The 13,114-nt window shown below is 43.9% G+C and overlaps 1 protein-coding gene across 5 annotated transcripts in view; it reads right to left on the bottom strand.

The window, feature by feature from the left end:
* Positions 1-13,114, bottom strand: part of GOLGA1 (golgin A1) — a 66,484-nt gene that overhangs the window by 32,031 nt on the left and 21,339 nt on the right. For 4 of the 5 annotated variants that reach the window (XM_053562659.1, XM_053562673.1, XM_053562651.1 and 1 more), the window contains 4 exons: positions 12,524-12,693; positions 11,353-11,464; positions 7,792-7,917; positions 3,790-3,885 (listed from right to left, as the gene is read on the bottom strand). In XM_053562659.1, the coding sequence (XP_053418634.1) occupies positions 3,790-3,885; positions 7,792-7,917; positions 11,353-11,464; positions 12,524-12,693 (504 nt within the window). The remainder of the gene's footprint in view (positions 1-3,789; positions 3,886-7,791; positions 7,918-11,352; positions 11,465-12,523; positions 12,694-13,114) is intronic. The other variant, XM_053562683.1, reaches the window with a different exon arrangement.

Genomic DNA, 13,114 nt, shown 5'->3' with positions numbered 1-13,114 from the left:
TACCTAGGATGAATAGTGAGACTCTATCTCAAAAGAAACACAAAACAAACAAAAAAAAGATACCATCATACCATCAACACAAACCCTAAAGTTTCTAGGAACTAATAACCAAGAAAATAAAAAATCTTTGGGAAAAATATAGAATTTTAGTAAAGAACACAGAAAATAATCTGAATAAATAGAATTATTTACATTCTTGGAAGGAATTACTTAATATTAAAGAACTGACACTTTTCCTAAATATATTTAGCCTATATATTTAGTGCATTCTCAATAAATATTCAGGTTGAATTTCTTGGAACTCAAAAACTTAAAAACTTTAAAGGTCTACAAATAGCTAAATCAGCCTTCAAGGAAAAGGATAACTTGTCTCAGCGGATACTAAGATATAGTACAGACAATACAATGTGAAGAAACACTGCAGCGATTATACCGGAGCAGATAATCACATCAGTGGATACACGTGCGGAGACAAACCCACGTGCATATGGAACCTAAGACACGATAAAGTTAACGTAAGAAATACATTCAGAAAGGACAGATTGTTTATTAAACAGTGTTAACAAAAATGGAGAAAAATAAAGTTGGATCCATACCTAACACAACACATAAAGAAAGGCTGAAAATGAATTAGAGATATATTATGTCAAGGATAAAATGATAGTTAATACAAAAAATAAGGAAAAAAAAAGGTAGATCTCTGTGACTTAAGAGCAGGAATGGATTTCTCTCTCTCTTTTTTTTTTGTTTTTGAGATGGAGATTTTTTTTTTTTTTGAGACAGAGCCTCAAGCTATGGCCCTGGATAGAGTGCCGTGGCATCACAGCTCACAGCAACCTCCAACTCTTGGGCTCAAGCGATCTCCTGCCTCCGCCTCCCAAGTAGCTGGGACTACAGGCACCCGCCACAATGCCTGGCTATTTTTCGGTTGTAGTCATCATTGTTATTTGGCAGGCCCAGGCTGGATTTGAACCCATCAGCTCAGGTGTATGTGGCTGGCACCTTAACAGCTTGAGCCACAGGTGCCGAGCCAAGATTGAGTTTTATTTTGTTGCCCTCGGTAGAGTGCTATGGCATCATAGCTTACAACAACCTCAAACTCTTGGGCTCAAGTGATTCTCTTGCCTCAGCCTCCCAAGTAGCTAGGACTATAGCTGACCCCCACAATGCCCAACTTTTTTTTAGAGATGGAGTCTTGCTCTTTCCTGCTCAGGCTGGTCTCAAATTCCTGAGCTCAGGCAATCCACTTGCCTCGGCCCCCCAGAGTGCTAGGATTACAGGCATGAGCCACCACACCCTGCAGGAATGAATTTCTTTTTTTTTTTGGCCAGGGCTAGGTTTGAACCCGCCACCTCCGGCATATGGGACCAGCGCCCCACTCCTTGAGCCACAGGCACCGCCCAGGAATGAATTTCTTAATGGAAGTGTTTGAATGGAACTTCAAACTCCACAGCAAGACTGACGAGTCTAATGACATCAAACATAAGAACTTCTGTTTGGTATGAAACAAGTTAACAGACTGGCTCAGGACTGTAACTGACAAGGATTAGGAACAAGAATATATAATAAAATCCTACAAATCAAGTAAGAGAAAATGAAATCCCTAAAGAAAAACAAGTGAAGGATGTGAATGCACAATTCCAAAAGTAGAAACCCCAAAGAATAACAAGCATACGGTTATACTAATTAATAACCACAACAATGCAAATTATAACAATGAAGTATCACTTCACATTCATTGAAATGGCAAAAATTAAAAGGCTGGGAGGCAGTGAATGGTGGCTCATGCCTATGATGGTAGCAATTTGGAAAATTAGGGCAGGAGGGTTGCTTGAGGCCAAGTTCAAGAGCAGCCTGGGCCACACAGTGAGACTCCATCTTTACAAAAAAGGAAAACAAAAAATTAGCTGGGCCTAATGTTGCATGCCTGTTGTGCAAGCTACTGAGGAAGCGAAGCCAGGAGGATCACTTGTGCCCTGGAGAGGTTGCAGTGTGCTGTGATTATGCCCTACACTCTAGTCTGAGTGACAGAGTAAGATCTTGTCTCCAAAAATAATAATAACAATAATAATAATAAAATAAAATAAAAAAAGCTGGGAAATGCCAACGTTGGAAAAGGCAGAGATGCAAATACAGGAAACCTCATGTATGCTGGAGGAGGAGAACAGGTGCAGGCTTTCTGAGAATAATCAGATTCTATTTAGTCACTTTAGGGCAGGCATCCTCAAACTGCGGCCCACGGGCCACATGAAGTAGTGTAAATTGTGTTTGTTCCCGTTTTGTTTTTTACTTCAAAATAAGATAAGTGCAGTGTATAGGAATTTGTTCATAGTTTTTTTTTTAAAACTATAGTTCAGCCCTCCAACGGTCTGAGGGACAGTGAATCGGCCCCCTGTTTAAAAAGTTTGAGGATGGGGCGGCACCTGTGGCTCAGTCGGTAAGGTGCCAGCCCCATATACCGAGGGTGGTGGGTTCAAACCTGGCCCCGGCTGAACTGCAACAAAAAAATAGCCGGGCGCTGTGGTGGGCGCCTGTAGTCCCAGCTACTTGGGAGGCTGAGGCAAGAGAATCGCTTAAGCCCAGGAGTTGGAGGTTGCTGTGAGCTGTGTGATGCCACGGCACTCTACCGAGGGCCATAAAGTGAAACTCTGTCTCTACAAAAAAAAAAAAAAAAGTTTGAGGATGCCTGCTTTAGGGTATATGCATTTTCTATCATCCTTCAGGGACAGGGACAAGGCTGTTTATTGCAATGTAAAGTGAGGTGGAAAGAAAAAGAAGGTAATCAGGATGTCTACCACACAGATAACCTAGTGGGTAGGGTGCCGGTTCCATATACCGAGGGTGGCAAGTTCAAACCCAGCCCCGGCAACAAACTGCAACAAAAAATAGCTAGGCATTGTGGCAGGTGCCTGTAGTCCCAGCTACTTGGGAGGCTGAGGCAAGAGAATCGCCTAAGCCCAAGAGCTGGAGGTTGCTGTGAGCTGTGACGCCATAGCACTCTACCGAGGGCAATAAAGTAAGACTCTGTCTCTACAAAAAAAAAAATTAAATAAAAGAAAAAAAATAGCCAGGAATTATGGCAGGAGCCTGTAGTCCCAGGTATTTGGGAGTCTGAGGCAAAAATCACTTGAGCCCAACAGTTTAAGGTTGCTGTGAGCTACAATGATGCCACAGTACTCTACACAGGGCACAGAGACTATCTCAAAAAACAATAACAACAACAACAACAAAAAAAACACATAGGCACAAAAATCAACACTACCTACTTTGAAGTTAACAAAGATCTCTCTCTCTCTCTCTCTCTCTCTATATTTTTTTTTGTAGAGACAGAGTCTCATGGCCCTCGGTAGAGTGCCGTGGCCTCACACAGCTCACATAATAACGCCCGGCTATTTTTTGGTTGTAGTTTGGCGGGGGCTGGGTATGAACCCGCCACCCTCGGTATATGGGGCCGGCGCCCTACCGACTGAGCCACAGGCGCCGCCCAACAAAGATCTATATTAACAACAATAAAAAGATCTATATTAACTCCCCTGGAATGGTTTCCTATGGGAGGGAGGCCAATGGGGATAGAAGGGAATAAGTAAACATGAGACCAACTCTGTACGAAGTCAATGATGGTGACACAGCAAGAATGATGGAAATGACTGCTCACTCCTATGTATGTAAGATCCAAAAAGTAGCACCTTTCAATGAAACCCTCTGACCCAAGGGATTCTCAGCCACATCATGTTTCATTCAGCCAAGTTACCACCCAAACATAGGAAACAGCAGGAGTAAGGTTAGTACCTGAGACTCCAGAGTGTTAATGGCCTTGGCTTGGCTGTTTCTTATTGCCAAGAGCTCCTGTCTAGTATCCTCCAAATTTTGCTCAGCAACTGTTTTCTGTAAGTTGAAAGAAGAGTAAAAGGAAATACTAATTCCTCCACTGAATATATATATATAATTTATTTATTTATTTATTTTTGTTGTTGCAGCTGTTGTTATTTGGTGGGCCCGGGCTGGATTCGAACCCGTCAGCTCAGGTGTATGTGGCTGGCACCTTAGCCTCTTGAGCCAAGGCGCCGAGCCATTGAATATACTTTTACTAATATCTACAACGTACTATGATTTGTGGTAGGATTTTTTTTTTTTTTTTGAGACTGAGTCTCACTATGTTGCCCTAGGTAGAGTGCCGGGGTGGGGGGGTGTCACAGCTCACAGCAACTTCAAACTCTTGGTCTTAAGTGATTCTCTTGCCTCCCAAGTAGCTGGGTCTACAGGTACCTGCCACAATTCCCGGCTATTTTTTTGTTGCAGTTGTCACTGTTGGTTAGCTGGCCGAGGCCAGGTTCAAACCCGCCAACTTCGGTGTATGTGGCTGGCTTTGTAACTACTGTGCTGTGGGTGCCAAGCCTGATTTCTGGTAGGAATAAGGGACACAAATACATTTAAAATAAAGGTGGCTCATGCCTGTAATCCTAGCCTTCTGGGAGGCCAAGGAGAGTCGATTGCTTGAGCTCAGGAGTTCAAGACCAGCCTTAGCAAAAGCGAGACCTCATCTCTAAATATAGCTGGGCTTTGTGGTGGGCACCTGTAGTCCCAGCTACCAGCGAGGCTTAGGCAAGAGCATTGCTTGAGACCAAGAGTTTGAGGTTGCTATAAACTATGATGCCATGGCATTCTACCAGGTGTGACAAAATAAGACTCTTGTCTTAAAATAAATAAATAAATAAATAAAATAAAAATAAAATACATTACCCAACTAACTGAAATTAATTCAAATATCATAAAGTATATACAGATAAATTTGACATAGTCCTTTGACTTTGAGGCTATAACAAAAGACTAAAACAAATTTATATAACACAGTGTATAACTGCCCCCAAATAGGGGGCACAGAGCAGGAAACACTCCCTTTATAACTCATGGGGGCCAGAACTTGGGGGAGACTCCCAGGCAGAGGAGGACCAGTGGAGATGTACACCCTGTTCCATTCAGGGAACTATAGCTCCTCAGAAGCCAAAGTGATGGGTTTACGACATGAAATGAGACTGGAAAGTTAGGCAAAAGGGCCACATCATGAGAGGCTGCTGCTTCTTCTTTTTTTTTTTTTTTTTTTTGAGACGGGGGTCTTGCTCTGTTGCCCAAGGGGCAATCAAAGCTCACTGCAACCTCCAACTCTGAGGCTTAAGCAATCCTCCTGCCTCAGCCTCTTGAGTAGTTAGGACTACGGGAGTGGGCCACCATGCCTGGCTATTCTTTTTTTTTTTTTATAGAGACAGAGTCTCATGGCCCTCGGTAGAGTGCTGTGGCCTCACACAGCTCACAGCAACCTCCAACTCCTGGGCTTAAGCGATTCTCTTGCCTCAGCCTCCCGAGTAGCTGGGACTACAGGTGCCCGCCACAACACCCGGCTATTTTTTTGGTTGCAGTTTGGCCGGGGCTGGGTTTGAACCCGCCACCCTTGGTATATGGGGCCGGTGCCCTACTGACTGAGCCACAGGCGACGCCCTGGCTATTCTTTTTTTAATAGAGATAGGGTCTTGCCATGTTGTCCAGGCTGGTCTTTAATTCCTGGCCTCAAGAGATCTTCCCTCCTTGGCCTCCCAAAATGCTGGGATTAAGACATGTGAGCCACTGTGCCCAGTCCATAAAGTGCTTTTTAATGCTGCAAAAAAGGAGTTTGAACTTTTTTCTGTAGGCAACGTTTTTAAAAGTCGGGTCTTCTGAACCCTGGCAATAGATTACCTGGGGTGCTTGTTAAAAAGAGGACTTATCATAGACCTACTGACATCAGAATTTCTGGAGGTAGGGCAAGAGATATATTCTTTAAACAAAGTCCCCAAGTAACTCCTGTGTACACTAAACTTTATAATAATGACAATTACAGTGAGAGCCACATGCACCGAAGCTGGCGGGTTTGAGCCCGGCTGGGCCCAGCTAACCAACAAGGACAACTGCAACAAAAAAATAGCCAGGTGGGCGGCACCTGTGGCTCAGCGGGTAGGGCATAAGCCCCATATACCGAGGGTGGCAGGTTCAAACCCAGTCCCGGCCAAACTGCAAACAAAAAAATAGCCAGGCGTTGTGGTGGGCACCTGTAGCCCCAGCTACTCAGGAGGCTGAGGCAAGAGAATTGCCTAAGCCCAGGAGCTGGAGGTTGCTGTGAGCTGTGATGCCATAGCACTCTACCGAGCGTGACAAAGTGAGACTCTGTCTCTACCAAAAAAAAAAAAAATAGCTGGGCATTGTGATGGGCGCCTATAGTCCCAGCTACTTGAGAGGCTGAGGCAAGAGAATTGCTTAAGCCAAGAGGTGGAGGTTGCTGTGAGCTGTGATGCCACATCACTTTACTGAGGGCAACATAGTGAGACTCTGTCTTAAAAAAAAAAAAATGATTACAATATTAATAGCTGACATATATCAAGACACTACTACGTTCCAATCTTCACACTAAGCACTTCACATATTGTAACTTTTTTAATCCTAACAACAATTCTGAGTTGGTACTATAATAAAAACAATTTTACAGGGAAGTAAACAAATACAAAGAGATTAAGTTACTTGCTCTATGTCCTAAGCTAGTGAGAGGAGGCAGGACATAAACATCGGCAGTCTGATTCAGAATTCAATTGATAAGTCGCATTGTACTCACTGCAGACTGTTTAAGGCAGTGGTTCTCGACCTGTGGGTCGCAACTCTCAGGAACTGTATTAAAGGGCTGTGGCATTAGGAAAGCTGAGAACCACTGGTTTAAGGGAACTGTAGAGACATTTAATTGAATATTATCATAAATGCTGATTAGATCAGTTTGGCAGTGAGCATGTCAGTCTGTGTCAGAGGATAAAGAAGAGAGACTGATGCTGAGTAAGCCAGCTTGGCGCCTTCTAACATAGACCAGTCTAGAGTTGCCAGAATAAAGAAGTACAGGGGCAATGGAGATAGGTAGTTGAAAGTGACTGAAGACAGAAAATAAAGGTCTAATCTAGGATGATGCCAGATGTGGTGGCTCACGTCTGTAATTCCAGCACTTTGAGAAGCTGAGGAGGGAGGACTGCTTGAAGCTCAGACCAGTCTGAGCAACATAGCATGACCTCTACAAAACACTAAAAAATTAGCTAAGCTTGGTGGGTACGTGGCTGCAGTCTCAGCTACTGGGAAATGAGGCAGGAGGATCACTTGAGTCCAGGGATTTAAACCTGCACTGAGTTATGATTGTGTCACTGCACTCCAGCCTGGGCAAGAGAGTGATAACGCTTTCTCTAACAATACTGCTGCTAATTATAATCTAAAATGAATGCTGAAGCCCCAGCTTTGTTATCTTTGTCATGGTGAGACCAATCTCTGGGACACAAAGAGAAGGAGGAGCAGAATGTGGGCAAACAATGAGCTTAAACCTGATAAGAAAGTCGACCTACCCCACTGGGCAACAGGCCCATCCACTCTGCTAATGAAAGAACATTGACCAACATAAATCTTGGTCATGCCAAAGGGCACATGGTAGCTCTTTAACTGGCCAATGGAGAGTGCAAAGGTGTGGGGAAGAGCACAGTGTGGTAAGACAAGACAGCCCAAATGGCAGAGCTCACTAGGTGCAGCTGACTGTGGTGGGAATGCTAGCTGTTCACATTTCTCTACGAAAGCTCTCCCTGTCCTGAGAAGAACACACCACACACAGGGAACACGAGGCCATTCGCAGGGTAAGCAGGACAGTGCGAAGCTAGAGAGGGCTCTCTGCTTACGGAGCTGTCTGTGTGCACTTCAGCTCTGAAACTCTGGGGTTGATGAAATCACCAGACAGCAAATTACCTCTTTCAGGAGTTCTTGAACATGCTCTTCTCCTGATAAATTCTGTTCAAGTCTCTTCTCCAAGGATGCAACCTTCTCTTGCAAATGCGTGATCACTTTCTCCTTCTCTTGAGTTTCAGCAGTGACCTACAGGTGAAGACAGAAATCACATCGTACTGTAACCCCTCTCTTTCTTCCTTATTTCCTCCTCTTGGAACATTACATTTCCATGAAATTGTTCTCAACTGCCTCTTGGAACAACACATGGGAAGGATATCACCCCTGAAAACAGGACACGGGAGACGCAAGATTAGAATCTAGTGACACCCAGGGATGCAGTTCAGACCTAGTGCAGCAAGAGGCAAACATTTCTGCCAACTTAAGGAACTGACAGTCTGAAAAGGAACAAAGCCATTACCTATTAGGTACAGGTAGCAAAGCTACTCCTACCCAAGACGCTCCCAGCCAGCCCTGCAACAACCTACAGAACAATGCTCCTGGAAGCAGTAACAATGTCAAAGTAGCTGCTGTAAGGCTAAAGGAAGATCTTCTGAAATGATGACATTCAACTTAGCTCATAGCACACCTGGCCCCAAGACAACGGCTGCTCACTTTGTTCCAGTCTATCTCTTTAGCAATGATGGGAGTAGCAGTGGTGACAGGTTGGTATTAACTTTGTTCCTTTCACTACTACTAATCTCCAAATCTTGGTCAAAGCAGAGAATCCAAGAAGCTTTGAATACACAAGTCCTTAGACCCCTTGTGGTCCCTGCATCCATGGAAGATGCCGATTCTCCCCCCTAGAAATGGTTGTATAGTATCAAAATCCCGCCCTGAAGACTTGTACCTCCTCACAGTACTCTTCCCCCTGAAATTCCCTCATCTTATGCAATAGACTTTTATGTTCAGCTTGCAACCTGACCAGTTTCTCCTCAGCATAAGATGCAGCAACCTGGGCCTGGGTTGCCATTCTGAATTCTCTCAGGTGTGACAACAGAGTTGTCAGTGATGGTACATCTGAAGACTGGATTCACAACCCCACAAGTCAACAAACTTTTATCAAGCCTAAACTCTCTGTTGTTTTCTGGGGATAAAATCAGACACAGTTCCGGGTGGTGCCTGTGGCTCAAAGAAGTAGGGCGCCGGCCCCATATACCGGAGGTGGCGGGTTCAAACCCAGCCCCGGCCAAAACTGAAAAAAAAAAAAAATTCATCCTGATGCACAGAAACCTGGAGGGTGGTGGTGTAGACAGATATACACACACTAATTATAAAATACAACCAAGTTGTAGTAGAGGAACACACAAAATGGTATGAGACGTCGGAGGCAGGAGGAATTAACGGCCTGCGAGAATCAGATTCAGGCCTCCTGAATGAGAAGGTATAGGTGGAAGAGGGTAGGAGAGGAGCAGGAAGTCTGGGTAAAGGGCAGCATGTACAAAGAGGTAACAAACAAGCCCAGCAAGACCAGGAGGCTAGGTGGAGGAAAGAGGAGGTAAACACAATTCCCAAGTCTTGGCTCAGACGCCTGGGGAACATTATGCAAAGCAGACAGCACAGGAGCAAGAGTGAGTTTAATATACACATCTTACACAAGCTATCATGTTAGGAAAATCTAAGGAGAAAAAAAGGACCAGTTGCCAAGTTCCATTTAGTCTTCTTGTGCAACTTATCAACCTGGCTAGCTGATCAACTTCAGGCTCCTGCACCTCACGGGACTACTGGAATAGCTATACGCCAAGTCATGCTTCCTGACACTATGCCCTTTTCCTAATGTTTGATCCCCCTCAGCCTACTCCCGCACCAAGTCTGAGCCTCACAATTACAGTCCTAGAAGGCAGACTGCATGAAGATTGAGTCTGATTCAAACAGACATTAGCTAAATTGTGGTACTGTGGTTTATCTGTGTGATCTTAGACAAATCATTTAGCCTCTCAGATTTCAGATGCTCATTTCTATCATCTGTAAAATGGGAAAACAAAATTTAACAGAAGGGTAGTTGTATCTGATGAGTCCTTATACATAAAGCACTTGAATACTGAGCACAGGGTAACTATTCAGCTATTTTTGTTAAATACTCACTAATGAACACGTGTGGAATTTCATGTTCACTATTTACACAAACTGGCCCCTGCATACCTCTCCAGCCTCATCTAACACCATTTCTGCATCCTCTCTGAGATGTTGCCAGGTAGCTATCCTTTTACTTCTCCCAATGTGCCTTCCCCCCTTTCACTTTAAATGTATTTATATAAGTAAAAAAAACTGACATGAATTTCATAAAAATACAGTAGAACCTCTGTAAGTAGACCATGCAAGGGACTGCAACAAACTGGTCAACATATGGAATGAGGCCTACTGTACTGATAAGTACATGTGGTCCATGTCTAGTCTATAAAAATCAAGTTGACTTAAGGAGGTGGTCAAATAGGGAGCTTTCAGCTATGGAGGTTCTACTATATTATGTTAAAACAATACAAATTAGAAAAGGCACAAATTGGGAAATGGAAAGATAATGGCTATAGCTAAGGAATTACTATCTAATGGAATAAAAAATTATAATTCTGAATACTGTGGGTTAAATAAAAACAAATGGAAAGGGGTGGCGCCTGTGGCTCAGTCGGTAAGGCGCCGGCCCCATATACCGAGGGTGGCGGGTTCAAATGCGGTCCCGGCCGAACTACAACAACAAAAAAACAGCCGGGCGTTGTGGTGGGCGCCTGTAGTCCCAGCTACTCGGGAGGCTGAGGCAAGAGAATCGCTGAAGCCCAGGAGTTGGAGGTTGCTGTGAGCTGTGTGATGCCACGGCACTCTACCGAGGGCTATAAAGTGAGACTCTGTCTCTACAAAAAAAAAAAGGAAAGAATTTAAAGTAACAACTTGTTAATTTGGCAAGAATGAACAAGAAAAAAATAGAAAATACACAATTACTACTGAGAATGAAGAGAGGATTGCAATTAAAACGAAGAGAGGCAGGGCATGGAAGCTCACGTCTGTAATCCCAGTACTTTGGGAGGCCAAGATGGGAGGATTGCCTCAGGCTGGGAATTCAAGACCAGCTTGAGAAACACATTGAGAACACATCTCTACAAAAAAAATAAACAAAACAATTAGCCAGGCATGATGGCATATGCCTATAGTCCCAGCTACTGGGAAGGTTGAAACAGGAGGACTGCTTGAGACAAGGAGTAGTTTGGGACTGCCATGAGCTAAGACGGTACCAATGCACCACAGCTTCGGTGAAAGAATGAGACCCTGTTTCGGGGGGGGGGGAAAAAAAGAAGAGACTATAAAGACTATAATGCCAAAAATATTGAACTTATTGGACATTTATGTAGAAAAATGTAAGTTAATAAAACTGTTTTAGGACAAAATATGTACAATTAGAATGATTCTATTACCATTAAAGAAATCTATTCAGTAATTTAAAATCTTCACACAAATACAAAATCCAATGTTTTCATGGAAATTTCTAGCGAACATTTAAGGACCCAAGAATCATAACCATATACAAACTATTCCAATGTACAGAAAAGAGCAAAACTCTTCCACCCTTCCATGGGGCTAACATACTTTATTTACCTTTTGCAAATCAACAGACAGCTGCTGAATGAGTGCTTGGAGCTCTTGTTCCTTCTGTTCCAGGGCTATGATCTTATATTCTGCGCCTGTCTTTGAAGCTATCACATGATCTCTTCATTGAAAAAAAGCAGACAATGAACAAATTTGAATATCTCATCTAAGACACACTCTTGCACAGGAAAAATGCAAATGATTCCTTCTATATCAGGGGTATAAGCATTACTAGCCACATGAAGATTATCAATAGAAAAAGATTCCACAGCGCTCTCTGAAGCAGAAGCTGAAAGAGAAAAAGTCTACCCAAGTTTAAGAAAGGAATCCTGGACAGGTGTGGTGGCTCCTATCATCCTAGAACAATGAGAATCCCAGATGAGAGGATCGCTTTAGCTCAAGAGTTTGAGACCAGCCAGAGTAAGATCAAGACCCCATCTCTACTAAAAATAGAAAAATTAGCCAGGCATTGTGGCAGTACCTATAGTCCCCGCTACTCAGGAGGCTGAGTCAGGAGGATCACCTGAGCCCAAGAATTTGAGGCTATAGTGATCTATGATGCCATGGCAATCTAGCCCAGGCAACAGAGTGAGACTCTGTCTCAAAATAAATAAATAAATAAAAGAAATCCTGATCTGTCTTCGCTTACTCAATAGCTTATAAACTAAAACCATACTAAGGGCGGCGCCTGTGGCTCAGTCAGTAAGGCACCGGCCCCATATACCGAGGGTGGCGGGTTCAAACCCGGCCCCGGCCAAACTGCAACCAAAAAAATAGCCGGGCGTTTGTGGCGGGCGCCTGTAGTCCCAGCTGCTGGGGAGGCTGAGGCAAGAGAATCGCCTAAGCCCAGGAGCTGGAGGTTGCTGTGAGCTGTGTGAGGCCACGGCACTCTACCGAGGGCCATAAAGTGGGACTCTGTCTCTACAAAAAATAAATAAATAAATAAAACCATACTAAATAGCTCAGCAAGGTTGAAACTATTCTGAGTGCAGGTAGGTAAATGGGAAAAAGGGTTGAGGGTAGGGTAGACCCTGAGTCCTCAGCAGGTAAAGACATGTCCAAAAGCTTTTGTTGGCCCTGGAATCAGGATTGCTGCAATGAACAATGGGAGAGGTGGGTGGACTATGGTCACAGATATACTAACACCTCTTCCCAAGGGCCCCACAGACCAAGCAAGAACCTCTGCTCTTCCAGCGTTGAGTAGTGTCTCTGCAATTCTTCTAACTTCTGGCTTAAGTCTGATGACATCCGATTTGAGGTCCTCAACTCCTCTTGGGTGTTACTAAGTTCTCTGGTTCGTGCCTCCAATTCTTGCTCCATTTTCCCCAGACTTTCTTCTTTTTTTAAAAGCTGACACAAAGATATAAAGTTTCATTGGGTTACTGCTAAGAAATATGTTTTAAAAAATTTTTTCTGGCCAGGCAGAGTGGCAGGTGCCTGAGTAGTCCCAGCTACTCAGGAGGCTGAGGCAGGAGGACTGTTTGACCTCCTGTAGTTTGGAGCTGTAGTGAGCTATGATCTGCCTCTGGACATCCACTGAACTCAAGACTGGGCAGCTTAACAAGATGCTGCATCAAAAAAAACATCTGGTCTGATGGCGCCTGTGGCTCTAAAGGGTAGGGCGCCAGCCCCATATGCTGGAGGTGGTGGGTTCAAACCCAGCCCTGGCCAAAAGCTGCAAAACAAACAAACAAACAAACAAAAAACATCTGGACCAACACGCAAACTTTTATAACATTTCCATGGACTTTTAAGGTTTTATATGCTCAGG

This window comes from Nycticebus coucang, chromosome 2 (genome assembly GCF_027406575.1).
Source record: "Nycticebus coucang isolate mNycCou1 chromosome 2, mNycCou1.pri, whole genome shotgun sequence".
NCBI lineage: Eukaryota > Metazoa > Chordata > Mammalia > Primates > Lorisidae > Nycticebus > Nycticebus coucang.
The sequence above is the reverse complement of the archived record's forward strand: the minus strand, read 5'-3'. Positions and strand labels throughout refer to the sequence as shown.